Here is a 14623-nt window from a genome sequence, read left to right as displayed (position 1 = left end):
AACAAAAATGCCAAGGCATTTCCCCAGTGTGCTCTGAGGAAAATGACAGTATTTTAATAATTCAGAAATGCCCAAAGTTCTCAAACTTCATTCTCAGCTATTGTTTTGCCCAATCTATTATGCATTGAAAGTCTCAATCGTGATTGATGAGCTGCCTGTAGCAGTGAAGATTCTCTGTTCCATGTGTAACCCAATGTGTCAGATTAATCCTATGTAAAGTGATGCTGTCTTTACACAGGTTGGAGAGGAAGCACTGCAGATTTTTTGGGTGTAATTGCTACATTAGGTAGGCAACATCAGCAGAGAGCAAGTGCTTCCGTTCTGCAGGGCTTAACAAGTGTTATGTCTTGTACAAAAATCATAAACCCTGTGGTGGTTAGCGGTGCTTAATGAAAACTGTATTGCAGGTCACCCAGGTTTCAAGACTCAGTAGATTCTGCTGCTCGATGCCTGAATGGAAGTCACCCGGCTCAGCACATTAAACAAGAATGCCCCAGTGATTATAAGGTTCTGTCTGAGGCTTCCACACATAGGAGGATTACAGAGGGGATGGAGCTGAGAGCCTCCAGTAGTCTGCACCCTGAACTAGACCTAATGAATAATAGCTTTACAAATTCACTTTCATCCTACTTGTTTAATAATGAACACAGCTCCTCCCTGGGTCCTTTGTCACTTGGCACCCCTCAGCACTCGGCCAGGCTACAGACAAGCAACCTGAAGAAGAGATGCATCTCTGTTGTGCCGTCTTCAGCCGAAGGAATCGATATTACAGCGATCATCCGCACGTCGCAGACGTCACTGGTCACCTGCGTGAATGGACTGCGAGCTAACTCAGCTGGCATTTCCTCTCATCCTGTGGAGATCAGTCATCACAGTGCTCAAAAATCCTCTCAGCCCCAGTCTTGCTCTCAGCCTGGAAACCCTTGCAGTATTCCCTCCCCTCCAGCATGTCTTGTACCTCTTTCCACTGAGTGTGACAGAGGTGACTGTGAGCAGATACAAATGCAGCAAGTCGAGGAGAATGGCAGCCTCAGCCTTATGATGAATGGCACGAGCCTTCCTCCCCAGAACTCCTCGCACGGCACGCAGAAGGTGAGTTTCTTAAAGCAAGAACCGGCTGACGATTATTCCTCCACTGCTGATCTCTTCCGCCATCACCAGGGGCTGCCTCCCCCGTACCACCTCCACCAGCAGCTCGGCCAGAGCCCAGGCACGCTGCCTCACCTCAGCTCCTCCGTGTCTCCCAAGTCCCTGCAGCCCAGCGACGGCGATGAGCAGGAGCTCAGCAGTGGCAAGCAGGTGTGTCAGTGGATTGACTGCAGTGCCACTTACGACCAACAAGACGAACTGGTCAGACACATAGAAAAGACTCACATTGACCAGAGGAAAGGAGAGGACTTCACTTGCTTCTGGGCAGGCTGTGTCCGCCGCTATAAACCCTTCAATGCTCGTTACAAACTGCTGATTCATATGAGGGTTCACTCTGGAGAAAAACCAAACAAGTGCATGGTAAGTCTGGATTATATTTGTTTGAATAGAAACATAACTGCTCTTCTCTCTTTCTTGCTCTTTCTTCGATCTTATTCCAGTATAATTGTTGTGCTTTCCTGTAACTTAGTCTGTAGCAGGCTAAAGGGGAATTGGAGAAAACCTTAATCTAGAAGGAAATGATTGAGTAAAAAATACTGTAGTTCTTGGAAAAGGGATTCGGTTTCCTTATATGAGAGCTTAACTTTTAATACAGTGCTTTGTTTTTTTAATATTCATTAAACCACTAATAAAGTGATGATCAAAGCACGCAGCCGTCGCTTAACGTAAAACAAAGTCACTGAGCCTCGGGTGACATTTTTAATCAAGAAACATAAAACACATCTAATGAAATTCTTCTCATTCCTTCAGCTGAACAATAACCCATAGAGTTGTAAGTGCAAAAGCTTCAAATGTAGTTTAGACAAAAGAAAGAAACTTTTAAAGGATTTTAAACAGTTAAAAGACTAAAAAGAATATATTTAATTACATTTTCAAAGGTTGTTAGGGGCTTTTTTAATTTGCAAAACAGAGCTTTAAAAATAAGTAAAAACCATTGTTCTCTTCTGATCAAGAAGATGTAAACAACAGCAGTGTTCCAAAAAGAGGATCTTGGGAATAACACCATCTCTGCATCTGCCCACCATGATGACAATATGGCCAAACTAAAATAAAAGTTAATGACTTCCATTAAGCTTTCCACATGTTTGAAACAACAATGATATAAGACTCTGACTGAAACAGATGAAGCAAAACAAGTTTGACATAAGCTTCCAAATTGGGCCATGAATTTTGGAAAGTCTCATTTGTAACACCCACACGCGTGTGCACGCATGCACACGCACAAAAACGTGCAGACAGAGGGAATGGTTATGGCAGCACATTGAGGTTCCTGATAGGCAGAATTTTCAGCTATATGTCTCTTTTATTGTTTTGATCGGAGCATGATGCAGTGGAAAATGCTTGTAAGGATGTTAGATCATGACAAACTTTTCCATGGTAAGCTGTAGCTTTCTATGGAGGAATAGGAAAGAATGTTTGTAGAAAAAGCTTTCAGGCCTGTGATGGCTATGGAAGGGACAAGGAAGAAAACAAGATTATTCAAAATTTGTTGCAGAGAGAAATTTTCTCTGTAAGGGATTGTCCTGATTATCTTTTTACTTCCATTGGATAAGTGAAAAACATTATCTTAATGTCCTACACAGTTTAGTGGGTATTCCCTAAGATAATACTGGAAACAGTGCACATACTTAGAGAATATCATCAAATTGTCCAAGATAAAATGGAAACACTTTAAGACTTATGTGTTTCTTTTTGCTTTGAAAGCAAGAACTGAGTGGTTCTATTCCAGAAGTAGCTCAATGACATTTTCTAAATGTACAAATGAATTTAACTTCCCCTGAATAGTTCTCTTTTAGTTATAAATTATCAAAGGATAATGCAAGTTTACTTCTTTCCAAACAAAAGTGTAGGTAAGTAAATTGAAAGCATACATAGAACATGAAGCCCTGACTATTTTCCTGTGGTGCTGAAAGATCAGTAGACTCCGTGGATAAGGGAACTTGTCTCTTTTCCTGAAAAATGCATATTTAACAGGTATTATATGGCAGATTTCTAATGTTACATTCCCATTCCTACAGAAAACTTGGTAAACCAGAGAAATGCTGTAATATCTTAGTAAATGCTAAAAATGTCGTACTTTCAATTAATTTCATCTGCAGTGAAGTACTAGCTTTTGATAACACATCAAGGTTTTGTGAATAGTTGGAAAAACCTCTGCATATGATATTGCAGACAGCCTTTATGTCATATTTATATAGCCTTGGCATTTAAGCATATAGAGATCTCTTTTACTGGAGCAGATATTGTAGTTGTTCCCATACATGGAACAGCCCAATCAGGACTGGGAGCTCCACATTGCTCAGCTTGGAGTTAACTCTTCTCTTCCCACAGCAAGAGCCATCCACTGTCAGCAGAGGTATTGTGTGTTAAACCTTGCAGTCTGGAATTCTGCAGGGAGGGAAGTGGATCCAAGAGAATACACAGAAACCATCTCTTCTTTGGAAATTTAGTTTTCTACCCTGAAAACAGCTTGATCTAGCAGGGGCAGGATCCAAAGCTGCAGCACAGCTCCTTGAAGTTATTAATATCAAGTGGGGATTATTTGCCCAGTGAGTTCCATTCCATGTGAAACAGAGGTTGCTGCGCAGTGTTGCGTTGTGCAGTGATGTCATGTCATTTTAAATGATGGCTTTTCTTTTGATGTGGTAATAACTGTGCTGTTATTCCTGCAAATTAAGAAGGCAATTCTTTCTCTGTCTACAGAGGTCTGAGATTTTGTTTTGTTTTTGCTGTAGCTCTGTTAAAGTAACTTTGGATCTCTTGTGTTTGTAGTGGAGATTTTCTTTTGCTGTTCACAATTACCCATTGTACTTTCTTTTAAAGCCCTCAATTTCTCTCTTGCCTGTAAGATTACTGCCTGACTAGGTATTGAACTGCTCAGGAGAAGCTAACAGTGAACAGCACCCCGCTCTCATACATAAAAGTACTTTTCCATGTAAAATTATTAATTTCTTATGACAGGCTTTGCTACTATGTACTGTAATAGACAAAGGAATTTTGGAATTCAAGCTACTTGAGAACAGGAAATACATGAGACATTTTGATTGAAAAGTAAATGGTTCACTAAAACTGCAGTTAATCCTTTTATTATCTTTCCAACAGCAGTTTCCACAATACTTTCATGAGGTAAGCTTCCTTCAGTCCAACTGTAACACTCTCATCGTTGCAGCTGGTTTGAATTTAGCGAGCTTGCTTCTTTCTTTACTACAGACAGGCGACAGGCAAAACAGGATCTGCTGTGGAGCCCTGCTGATGTTTTGGGTCCATATTCTGCTCACTGTGTTCCACTGCCAGAGCTGGTACTATGAGTGTTCTGTTCTCATATTCTGTTAAATGTTCTAATTAAGCGGTGCCTTCTCGTCATTGTGTCCTTCAGTTTGGTTTTTCCTTGGGCTCTGCAAGTAGTCTAAAGGAAACTACCTAATCTCTTTGCAATATCCTGTTATGTTTCATACTTAACTCATGTTATTTTAGTTTTATTAAATTTGGGGTTCATCTGCATTATAATCAAAAATATATCCAACAAAAATAATGATGCAATGCCTTTAAGACTTTAACTTCTGAAGATTAATTTCATGCTTTTTTAGATTTGATGTCCCAGACAATTGGAATTTTGATTGTCTGAGACAGCAAAAATTAGCAAGCTTAAATGGTTTTTATTTTAAAAAAAGGAAGAGAAAAAGTTTCTCATAGCTGCATCTTTTGCTGCCTTTCAGTTCTTCGAATACTTTGGTGAGTAGAAGCATGCTGATCTCCAGATATTGCATCCTTGGTTTAAGCCTCTGCTTGCAAATGTAAAAACAGAGCTGCTCATTTAGTTGTCTGGAATTGTTTGATTTGGACAAATCTGTACTTGGCTTATTAGTTTACCCTCTTGTACTCTTGTGGCTTCATAATGAGTAGAAAATATGTTCCCATCACTGCATTCATGTGTGCTCAGGGGCCTCCCCAGACAGGATCAAGGTAAATGATTTATCTTTGTGTAATTTCTACAGGTGTAATTAGCGTTCATAGAAATTTGCTATCATAATGTATGTGACATCCATGAAAGGAGCTGGACAGGGATAATATTTATGGTTAATGTCTTTAGTTTTTGTATTTCAGAGAAACAAATGCCTCCTCTGTGTGTTCTAGACCTGTTCTCTGTGTTTCCCTAGAGAGTTAAGACTTTGAAGCAGAATCTTTTTTTCATGCATATATTCAACATACTCAGTTTGGGAGGAATGTGAATGGAATGGTTTGGGTGCTGTATTGTACACAGTGAAATTCAGCACCTGTGCTGTTTGTAGTCAGTTCTTTTGAATCCCTCAGGCTGAGACACCACAGGTACTGCATTAAACATGGGGAAATTGAGACAGAGAAGATAAGTAACTTGCCTCAGGGCGTCTTTAGGCAATTCCAGCATTCCAGGGCAGATCTTGTGTTCCAATCACCATTTCACACAAACTAACAATTTGCAATTTACTGGTGAAACAGATTTTTGTACAGATTGCACGAAAGATTGCGCTCTGGCTGAACTTCCTGTTAAGTTTTCTCCGCACGTCTCTGACGCAGGTGGTTTGACATGATGTGAGTGTGTGAGAGCTTTCATCAGAAGGCTTGGCTGCATCTGTAACACTTCATGGGCAGCGACCTGCTTATTGGGAATACAGGAGAGTGCCTGTGGAGCAGATTAGTATTATTGCTTCTGTTTCTGAGGAAACCAGCGTGGCATCTCTGTTCTCAGTAGATGGCGAGTCTGATGCCGTCTGCAGTCCGTGGGGAGTGTGTGTCCAGCAATGCAGGGTGGGAAATGAGATCTCTACAGGGCTGCAGCTACGGAGGAGTCTCAGGGACAGCCCTGCATCTGTGGGGAAAATGGGTCTGCCTGCAGCAGCTTATCTGCTTGTGAGTTACTTCACCTAAACAATGAGTTTCCATGCCTGACTCGAGGGAATGTTGTGGAAGTCTGGAAAGTGTTTTCAGCTTTTGGAGTGGAGGGTGTCATGCACTGATGCCAAAGGAGTGCTTTAAAAGAACAACAATAATATTGGGCTCACTTTCTTTCCTTTGAAGTCAGTAGTAGGAAACATCCATTCTATCAAAGCTGCCTCAGCAGAGATCTCTCTTTTTATTAGGTCTCTGATGGCATTTCCCGATACTGTCAAGGAATATCAGCATTCAAAACACTCTGATTAGAGGAGTAGACAGCAATTCAGTGGTTTTGTGGAAACACAATGTTTGTTTGTTTACAAAGCCCACTGCAGATTCCAGTGCAGCACAAATGGGTTTAAGCGTGCCCCAGCACTGGAGGGCAGGCCAGCAACAGGCTTTAGGCTTGGCTCTCTCTCAGCTCATGCCCCACCAGGAGCTGAATTTGAACTGGTGTCTGCCCACAGGAAAGCTCCACACTAACAGGTCTTGCAGAGCAAAAGCAGCAGAAATTACTGGGCCCAGATTCCATTGTGAGTGGGCTTGTGCCGTGTTCCAGTGCAGCAGGACAGAATTGCAAATGACTGCAGTGCAATGGCCCCACACTGCCCTTGAGGGCTTGGGACCTTGCCTTGAGCTGGGCTGCAGAGGGGGGAGCTGCCAGGGTTTTCCTGAAAGATTATCAGCCTCCCAGTTTGGTCCTGGGATTGCTTGGCTTCTGTGATGTGCATCTCCTTTATCAGGCTGATATAAAAATGATAGAGGATGCTGGACCTGGTGGGATTGTGCTCTGAGCAAGCTGGACTGGCTGCCTTTTCTCTTGCTCTCCAGCAGTCTGATACGGGTTAGGTCTGGCTGACATACTGCCAGGGTTCTTTTTGCGTAAATCTAAATAAATTAAAATGAAGTAAATTCCAAGTGTTGCTGCCAGAATGCAGAATGGCTTTCAAGTTCACTTGTCTGCCTTAAAAATGTTATACAGGACGCTGAAGAGATCTGAGAAATGGAATATGGTAGTTTGGGGTATAGCATGAAACTTTTATGGAGGAGGCTTTCAGATACATTTTTAATCCTATGAGAATGTTTAATTCCACAAGGTTTAATTTCATTTTACCTGATACATTTTTAAGTAATTTGGGACGTGTTTAAAACACACTAATCCTGAAGATTTCCTGATGCATTTGTGCAGATCTGGTGACTGTGTAGGTATTGCTGTTCAGAAACAAAGTGGGGTATTAGCAGTACTATCACCACAACACTGTGGGCACTCCCCCCGTGAAACTCCCTGCCATAGGATATAGTAATTAATTGCCACTATTATGGTTCTCACAGTGTTGGATAATTTCCACTAACAATACTTGGTATCTGCTGAAGGTAAGGTGATAGGCAGATAGTGGTTTAGGGAACAGATAGCCTTGTGACAAAAGCATGGATATGCATTTCCATCCTCCATGATAGAAATTTTGTTAGATATTTCACCAATTTTTTCAAACCAGCAGTAGGATCACAGTAGAGCTTTGAGAAAAAAAACATTAGTGAATCTGGGTCACCTTCATTTTGGAAAAGAAGTGATGGAGGACAGTGAACAGGACTAGAGGATTTTGTTACTATTGACATTTTACAGACAATGTGCCATTTTGGAAATGTTTCAGTATTTCAAGCCATCATTTTTTTACTTTCTGTTTCAGCATTAATAAGGTTTAAACAAAGACACTTCTTTTTGTTGTTGTTTAAAAGCTTTTCCCATTTGATTTATTCAGTGTTTTTATTTTGTTAGCAGAGTCCCCCAAACAATTATATTTCAGCTCATCCTGGACTGATTTATCTTCTCTTCATTCTTCAGTGCTCTGATTTGGCTACTGAAATACATATTTTTCACCACAATTCCAACTGTGACCTGATTTGAGTACAAGGAAAATGATCCATTTGCCTGCAAAGCCACAAATATTTGTCAGAATACTAAACACTGAGCTTTTGACAAATACCTGACATGCTCTGATTGAAAGAGAGCATCTCAAGTAGGGAACAGTTTTGTCCTAGAAGTGTTTCTCCCCAGGGACTGCTGCTGGTGCCCTTGTGGCACAAGGATGGGCACTTGTACCAGAGCTCCTCCACACCAAACAAAGTCATTCATGTTCTTTGTCAAGTAATATGGGCTGAAGTATGACCAGCTTGGAAAAGTGAAATTTATTAGTTGTGACCTGCCATGTCTGGCTGCCAGACAGATTTCTGGGAATGTCTCCCAGGTCTCTTTTGGAAGATTTCTTCTAGGCTCCTTTCCCTTCCCTTTGCCCAGTTTGCATACGAAAATGACATCTCGATACCATGTTTTTATCTTTATCCTCTTGTCCCACAGGACTCAGCAAGAAGTGATTCTTTCTCATATTAAGACACTCACAATTATTTCCAGCTCTGCTGTGGCCTGGTTCTGCATGTAGATTTATTCAAACCCCACTCTCAGCACAGACCTATAAACCTCTCATGAGGCATCACCTTTTGAAGATATCTTGCCAACAGCCTCCTAACTCCCAATTCATTCCAGCTGCACCACAAGATCACTTTCTTTGCCATGCAGATCAATGCGTTTTATCAAATAATCACATCTGAGGAGCAAAAAGGGAGAAAGGCTTTTCAGCCTCTAAGCACTGCATTTGCTATAACTCTCAGGATTTCTGTAGCTCACCATTTCCTATGCAGCAAAAGTGTGACAAGGTTTCTTTGTCACTGTCTCCCCTGCCTTGGAGTGAGTCATCCATGGGTTTCACTGTTTAAATCTGCTCAGTAGTGAAGGTAAGTGATACACCCTCAACTAGTCAGTTACATTCTCCACTCTAGTAATAAGTTTTACAGAGCAGGAAATGTAATTGTGAAATTCCTGTTTGCAGTGAAATACCTTAATCCATCTCAAGAGTGCTTCAGAGATGTGTCCAGCAGTTGTGTCCTAAAACCATAATTGTGGAGGATCCAGCATCATTTTGGGAGGGTGATTTGTCTCCTGAAGATCTGAGAAAACAGGGTGCATTCAGTGATATGAATATTTACAAGCAATGAGAGAGGAATTTTCTTTTTACCCCTTGAAATTTAATTTATTTAAAAAATCTTGCATCCGACTATTATTAGTCCTGTCATTTGGTGGACAGCTTGGCTGCTTGGTGCAGAACTTGTAAGTTCTGAAATTTTAAGCAAAGTATTTGTGCTTGTGTTCTTGAGGTTAAGTGCTTGGCTTTGTTTTATTCCTTTGTATGTGTTCCGTGGGGATTATTAAAAGTGGTAGGAATTGTTCAGAACTCTCAGTGATTTAGCCTCTCTGAACAGTGATTAACCTCAAGAAGGAAAAATAGTTTGTATCACCTGACAGAAGGCTTGGTCAAATTAAAAAGCCATAAAATTAAATATTGTTTAAAACCCGTGCCAACGATATACTTAATAATATTTCTTATTAGGCCAATACGTTTTAATGCTCGTTATTAGTGAAACCTGTGTCATTTAATAAAATGTTAATCTGCATTTGTAGGCAGCAGAGAGGCTGTATAGTGTAGTCTCGGGGGAGAAAGAGGAATTTAGTGCACATTAAAAACTTTATACAGTCATTTATGCAGTTTTATCTCAGTTCTCAGTGTGATGCATTTGTTTGTTACTTGGGGCAAAGCAGCAGCAGTTGGCCTTTAATATCAGATGAGAAATGAAAAGCCATCATTGCACAGTGCAGGGTCACATTCTGAAACCTTCACTGGCTCATTTAGCAACTAGTCCAGTGGGCCTGGTAAAAAAACAATGTGCTGGTTAAGCTAAATATATCAAAATGTGACCTGCTGGCATCTGACAGCTCCCTCTGAGCTATTTCCAAAAGCAGGCCTGGTTTTGGGTGGGTTTGGTTTGGAGGTGCCCTGCTCTGCATCTCTGAAGGTGAAATCCTCTTCCTCTCAGCCCAGGAACTGAGTTACTGAAATGTCGTGAACACTTTGGGATATTGTCACCTTGGATCTCCTTTTCCTTACAAGTACAATGAAATAAATTTCTTTGAGCACAGAGAGGGTGAATAATCACAGTGAGGTAGTGAGGCCAATAACTTAATGTGCCTATAATGCTATTTTGCATCTCTAATCATTCCTTCTGCTGAGAATCTCAAAGCTCTTTCAAGCTTTTGCCTGCCAACAGCGTTTCCTGTGTGATGAAAACTCCTGTGCCCAAGTTCTGGATACAGCTGAATTAAGACAAATTACTCTGCTGCTTTCTCTCCCTGTTTAAACTGGTGTCATTGTAAAGAACATATGAAATGTCTGGTGGAAAAGGCAAGGAAAATATATCCTCCTTCCCAGAGTATTTTCTCTTTCACATATTTTGTAAAGTTGGTATAAGACTGTGCACCTTTGCTGACCAGAGAGACCCTTCTACTTCAGAACATTATTCTCGTGAGTAGAGGTGTGCAAGACAGTGATTTTATTCAGCTGTACTGTGGCTTTCAGAGAAAATGTCGCCACTGTAGAGAATTCAATGCCCTGTGTTCTGTCTTACACCTGTATTTTCTATATTTGGGTAAATCAGAAATGGCTGCATTTCAAATAGCTGTGCATTTAATCACAGACATTTGTCAGTGCCTGACTTTTCTATTTACATCCCTGGCTGATTGTGGAGTCAAGGAACAATAGGAGTTTTATTTCAAAGTCTTCTGTAGCTGTCTATATCAGTGTCTTCCCTCCATCTCCTTCTTTTATTGTTGTGTACAGATAACATATGTGTGAAGAGATCCTCTGCTCAGGTACAGTGGAGCTGCAGTGTTAAATAATTGATCTTGATCTGTCTTTTGAAACTGCATCCAAGGCATTTAAAAGTGGGAAATGGAAAAAGCATGTTCTCATAATCCAGCTCAGTAAAGTTTGCACAACTGCTCTTTGTTTCATCATGCCTACAATAAATCTTTCATTTTTGCCAATTGAGAATGCCTACTAAATCTGCAAATGATTACTTCCCTGAATTGTGTTGGGATTCTTGCAATACATTTTTCTTACATGGGTAATGATAAAATAAGAGTCCATCAAAAAATATTTTATTGCCTGGCGGAGAGCCTTTTATGAAATGGTTTTGATTCAAGGAGATTCTTCCAAGTGTTTTAGAACCGTTGCTTACAACTTCCCTTTAACCCTTGCATGGAGGGCTGCCAGGCCCTGGGAGTGTCAGGATCAGGGTCAGTCAATCAGCAGCTGGTGGAATGCAGGACCTGGGTATCAGTTTAACCTGCAGCCCTCGGCCCAGAGCGCCAGCGCCTGCTTGTAAAGGGGATTGTGTTACCACGAGATTGGAGAGCTGATGAATGTCAGACTGGTGGGAACCTTGTAAAGCTAATCTGCTGTATCCATGTTGATATGATTGCACCCTGCTTCAGCGAGAGAGTGAGGAAGATGCTGTGTTACAAAAAGGAAAGCACAAGGCAGAATTGGTGGGGCCATCTGGGTCACTGAGCCCAGGCACCGCTTTACAGTAATCCTTCAGTACACCCAGAGAGTGCCTCTCTGTCCCTGCTTTCAGGAAAGGTGTATTGTCAACACTGTGGCTTGTAAGTCAGGACCTTTCAGTCATGTGAAACAAATCCTGCCCTTTTTCCCCTTGATTTCAGATTGGGTACAACGATGTTTGTCTGCCTGTGCTCAGGAGCCACGAGCTGTAGGAATTACCCTGCTTTCCTTACAAAGAGACACAGTCTCAACCTGGTTCCCTGCAGACCTTGAGCAAACTGTCTCTACATAAAACAAGGCCCAGGGGGATGTTCCTGGAATGGTGCAAGCCATGATGCCTGAGAACACATTCAAGTACTGCAGGGAAAAGGGATCTGGCAAGAGACAGATACCTTGTGGTACTTGCTTGCACTCACAAAACAGCAGTAGACCTGACCACATCTATTGCTTGACGTGTTGCCCACTTGCCTCCCTGTAATAAACTGTCCCCTCAGAAAAGACATGGGAGATCAGAGGAAAAAAAAGCAGATTGTGTGAAAATACTTTTAAGTATCACAATTACTTGCAGGGTTTTATCTTCCTGCATATCCTCAAATGTAATGACATCTTTAATTGCATGGTCGTGGTGATCTCAGAGTTCCCTGTTTACAGTACTCTGATCCAACTGAACATTTTTAAGTCATGCTTTGTCTTCAAGGCCAAGCAGTGAAAAGCTGACAACACCCAGGAACCAGACATGCATCAGATGAGCAGGGCACACCAGCTTAGTCAGAGTAATTCTTTTAGCCAGGTAGGTTATAAATAACATGTTTTACATTTCAGGTTGGCAAACCTCCTCCTGCATACACCTTGCTTCTGAGCTGAAGTGACAAAGTTGTCTCAGTTAACCACTGACTATTTCTGTTCAGGTTTTGAAAGGAGGCACTCAGGAATACTTTCAGGTGTGAAGAGACTTTGCTGAATTTGGAGAGAGAGGTATTGGAGGTAACAGTGAACACGACAGAAAGGCTGGGTGTGGGATTCTGCATCATCCCTACTCACAGATGGATAGTGAAAAGCAGCAAATTTAGGACTTTGTAAAGGAAAGGCTTTTTAACACTGAGCAAAGTTAAATGGATTAGAATGGAAGGAACCTTTTTGAAACTTGGGTCTTCTCAGGGGTCTGTGAGACCCCCAGCCTTCCTCAGTACCTCTCAGGCAACTTGTAGCCAGGCCACTAGAATGACAGCACGTTTAAAACATGAATATTTGTAACTGCATTACTTCATTTCTAGTGCTGTAAAAATACCATTCGCATAATGGGGTAATGGCCTGCAAGTTCTCATGATTTCAACTGTTTTGGAGTTACAGGAGTTCTGTTCCTTTATGGCAAGCATCCATTTTTCATTTTAACATCTTTGGCACTTGCCTAAAGGATGGGAAATTAAAAAATGATTAAGGGGACAGAGAGACTGTCTTTTAAGGAAAGATGAAAGGAATTAAACTGAGGCTGGGGTGGGGAGAAAAGAAAAGGGAGGGATTGTTTAGGAAAGAATAGAAAACAAGTAGGGATGATCGGGCAAAATCAGGCAAAGGAGAATTTAATTTTTCACTGAAGGTTTCCCAAAGAGGAGGTCTCTTTTAGAGTGGAATAATTTCATGGTGGAAATAGAAGATGCCCAACTGTATGAGTAACATAAGCTGTCTTACAAAATTGAAAAATAAATTGTAGGGAATAATTTTGAAAGCAAAATTACATCACATTTCTGCCACTCTCTGAACACAGATTATTGCATTACTAGGTATAAGAGAAGGAAATGCATTAGCAGGCACAGGGATACGGTTTAAGCCTTCAGATGCCTGCACTCTGAATGTATTATTTGTGTATTTTTGTCCTGCTGATGTTGCTGTGAGGTAGCTGAGGATGGTCCCCATGCAGAGCACCGGGTGCTCAGCATTTCTGCAGCTGGGGACCCCACTGTCCTGCCAGGCCAGACTCTCAGACCTTCTCACAAACAAAAATGTGCTTGCAGTTCACAGTGGCAGATGTGAAGTGGGGGATGACTGGCTACCGAGTCCATTTGCCAAGAAAGATACCTTTTGTTTTGCTTTGCCTTTACCAGGTTTGACCTTTGTAGGACAAAAAGTTTCTTCTCACCATGAAGGAAAGTCTCAGTGTTGATTCCAGTGAAAACTAACACACCTCATGGAGCTGTGTGCCAGAAACGCTGAGCCATGACACATGGATGCTTTATTTCTGCTGTGAAACAGGGCAGAGGGACACTGTTGGGCACAGCAGCAGCTTCACCTGCAGCTTCCTGGTCCAACTCACTCAAAATTCAGGCAGTGAAGCTCAAGTGCAGGATCCAGCTTGTTTGGTGTGCAGTGGTGGGTGTCCCAGAGCCCCAGGGCTGGGTCTGTGTTCGGATGTGGAAGGGAGCCCTGGGCACAGGAGCACAGGCAGATGATGGTAAACAAAACATGGGGAGAGGGACACAAGCCAGATCCTTTGCAGACATCTCTGCTGAATCTGTATCTGGGCCTACGTTGGTCAATTTTTTGCTCTTTGTTTGCACCGGCCATTTTGAATGAGTTGTTCCCTTTAGCAGCTTAAAGCTCTGCCATGGAGAATTTATGTGATGGTAGGTACCATTACACAAATTTGTATAGGTAGACAGGAGGGTGCAAGCTTAGAGGTTGAGTATTTCAGCTTGTCAGATATAGCTTCTGATATGTGTCAATTGTTTTGCGAAAATTGGGTTTGGAACACATCTCTGAATGGCAAGAGAAATAAATGGGTATCGTAGTCATACCAGAGACTTTCAATTTTGATTGTTTATAGCAACGCTGACAGAAACTAACACTATACACAAAACTGGTTTTGAAACTGCCCTTTTTTCAGAGTTAATGACCCACAGGCTAATGGAAATTTGCCAGTTTTTACCAGCTGGGATCTGGCCTGATTTTGCTGGGAAATAAAAGTGCAAGGCAGAGAAACCATTTGGATTTCTGAAAGTCTGTGATGGTTCTCTTCTCTCATTATAAAACCTTCACTTTTTTTCTATGTTGTGCTTATAATTGACGTGTGCTTAGCTGAAATGCTGGCTTTGCCCAAGGACAGCATACCCTGT

General features: G+C 41.6%; 1 protein-coding gene across 1 annotated transcript in view; it reads left to right on the top strand.

Moving 5' to 3' along the window:
• The window catches only part of GLIS1 (GLIS family zinc finger 1), a 177966-nt gene that overhangs the window by 88734 nt on the left and 74609 nt on the right, over positions 1-14623 (top strand). The window contains 1 exon segment of the mRNA XM_054286108.1: positions 408-1509. Coding sequence (XP_054142083.1) covers positions 408-1509 — 1102 coding nt within the window.

The sequence above is a fragment of the Melozone crissalis genome, unplaced genomic scaffold (genome assembly GCF_028551555.1).
Source record: "Melozone crissalis strain CALT ecotype California unplaced genomic scaffold, PUWL_Pcris_2 ptg000045l_1, whole genome shotgun sequence".
In the NCBI taxonomy this organism is placed as follows: Eukaryota; Metazoa; Chordata; class Aves; order Passeriformes; family Passerellidae; genus Melozone; species Melozone crissalis.
The sequence above is the reverse complement of the archived record's forward strand: the minus strand, read 5'-3'. Positions and strand labels throughout refer to the sequence as shown.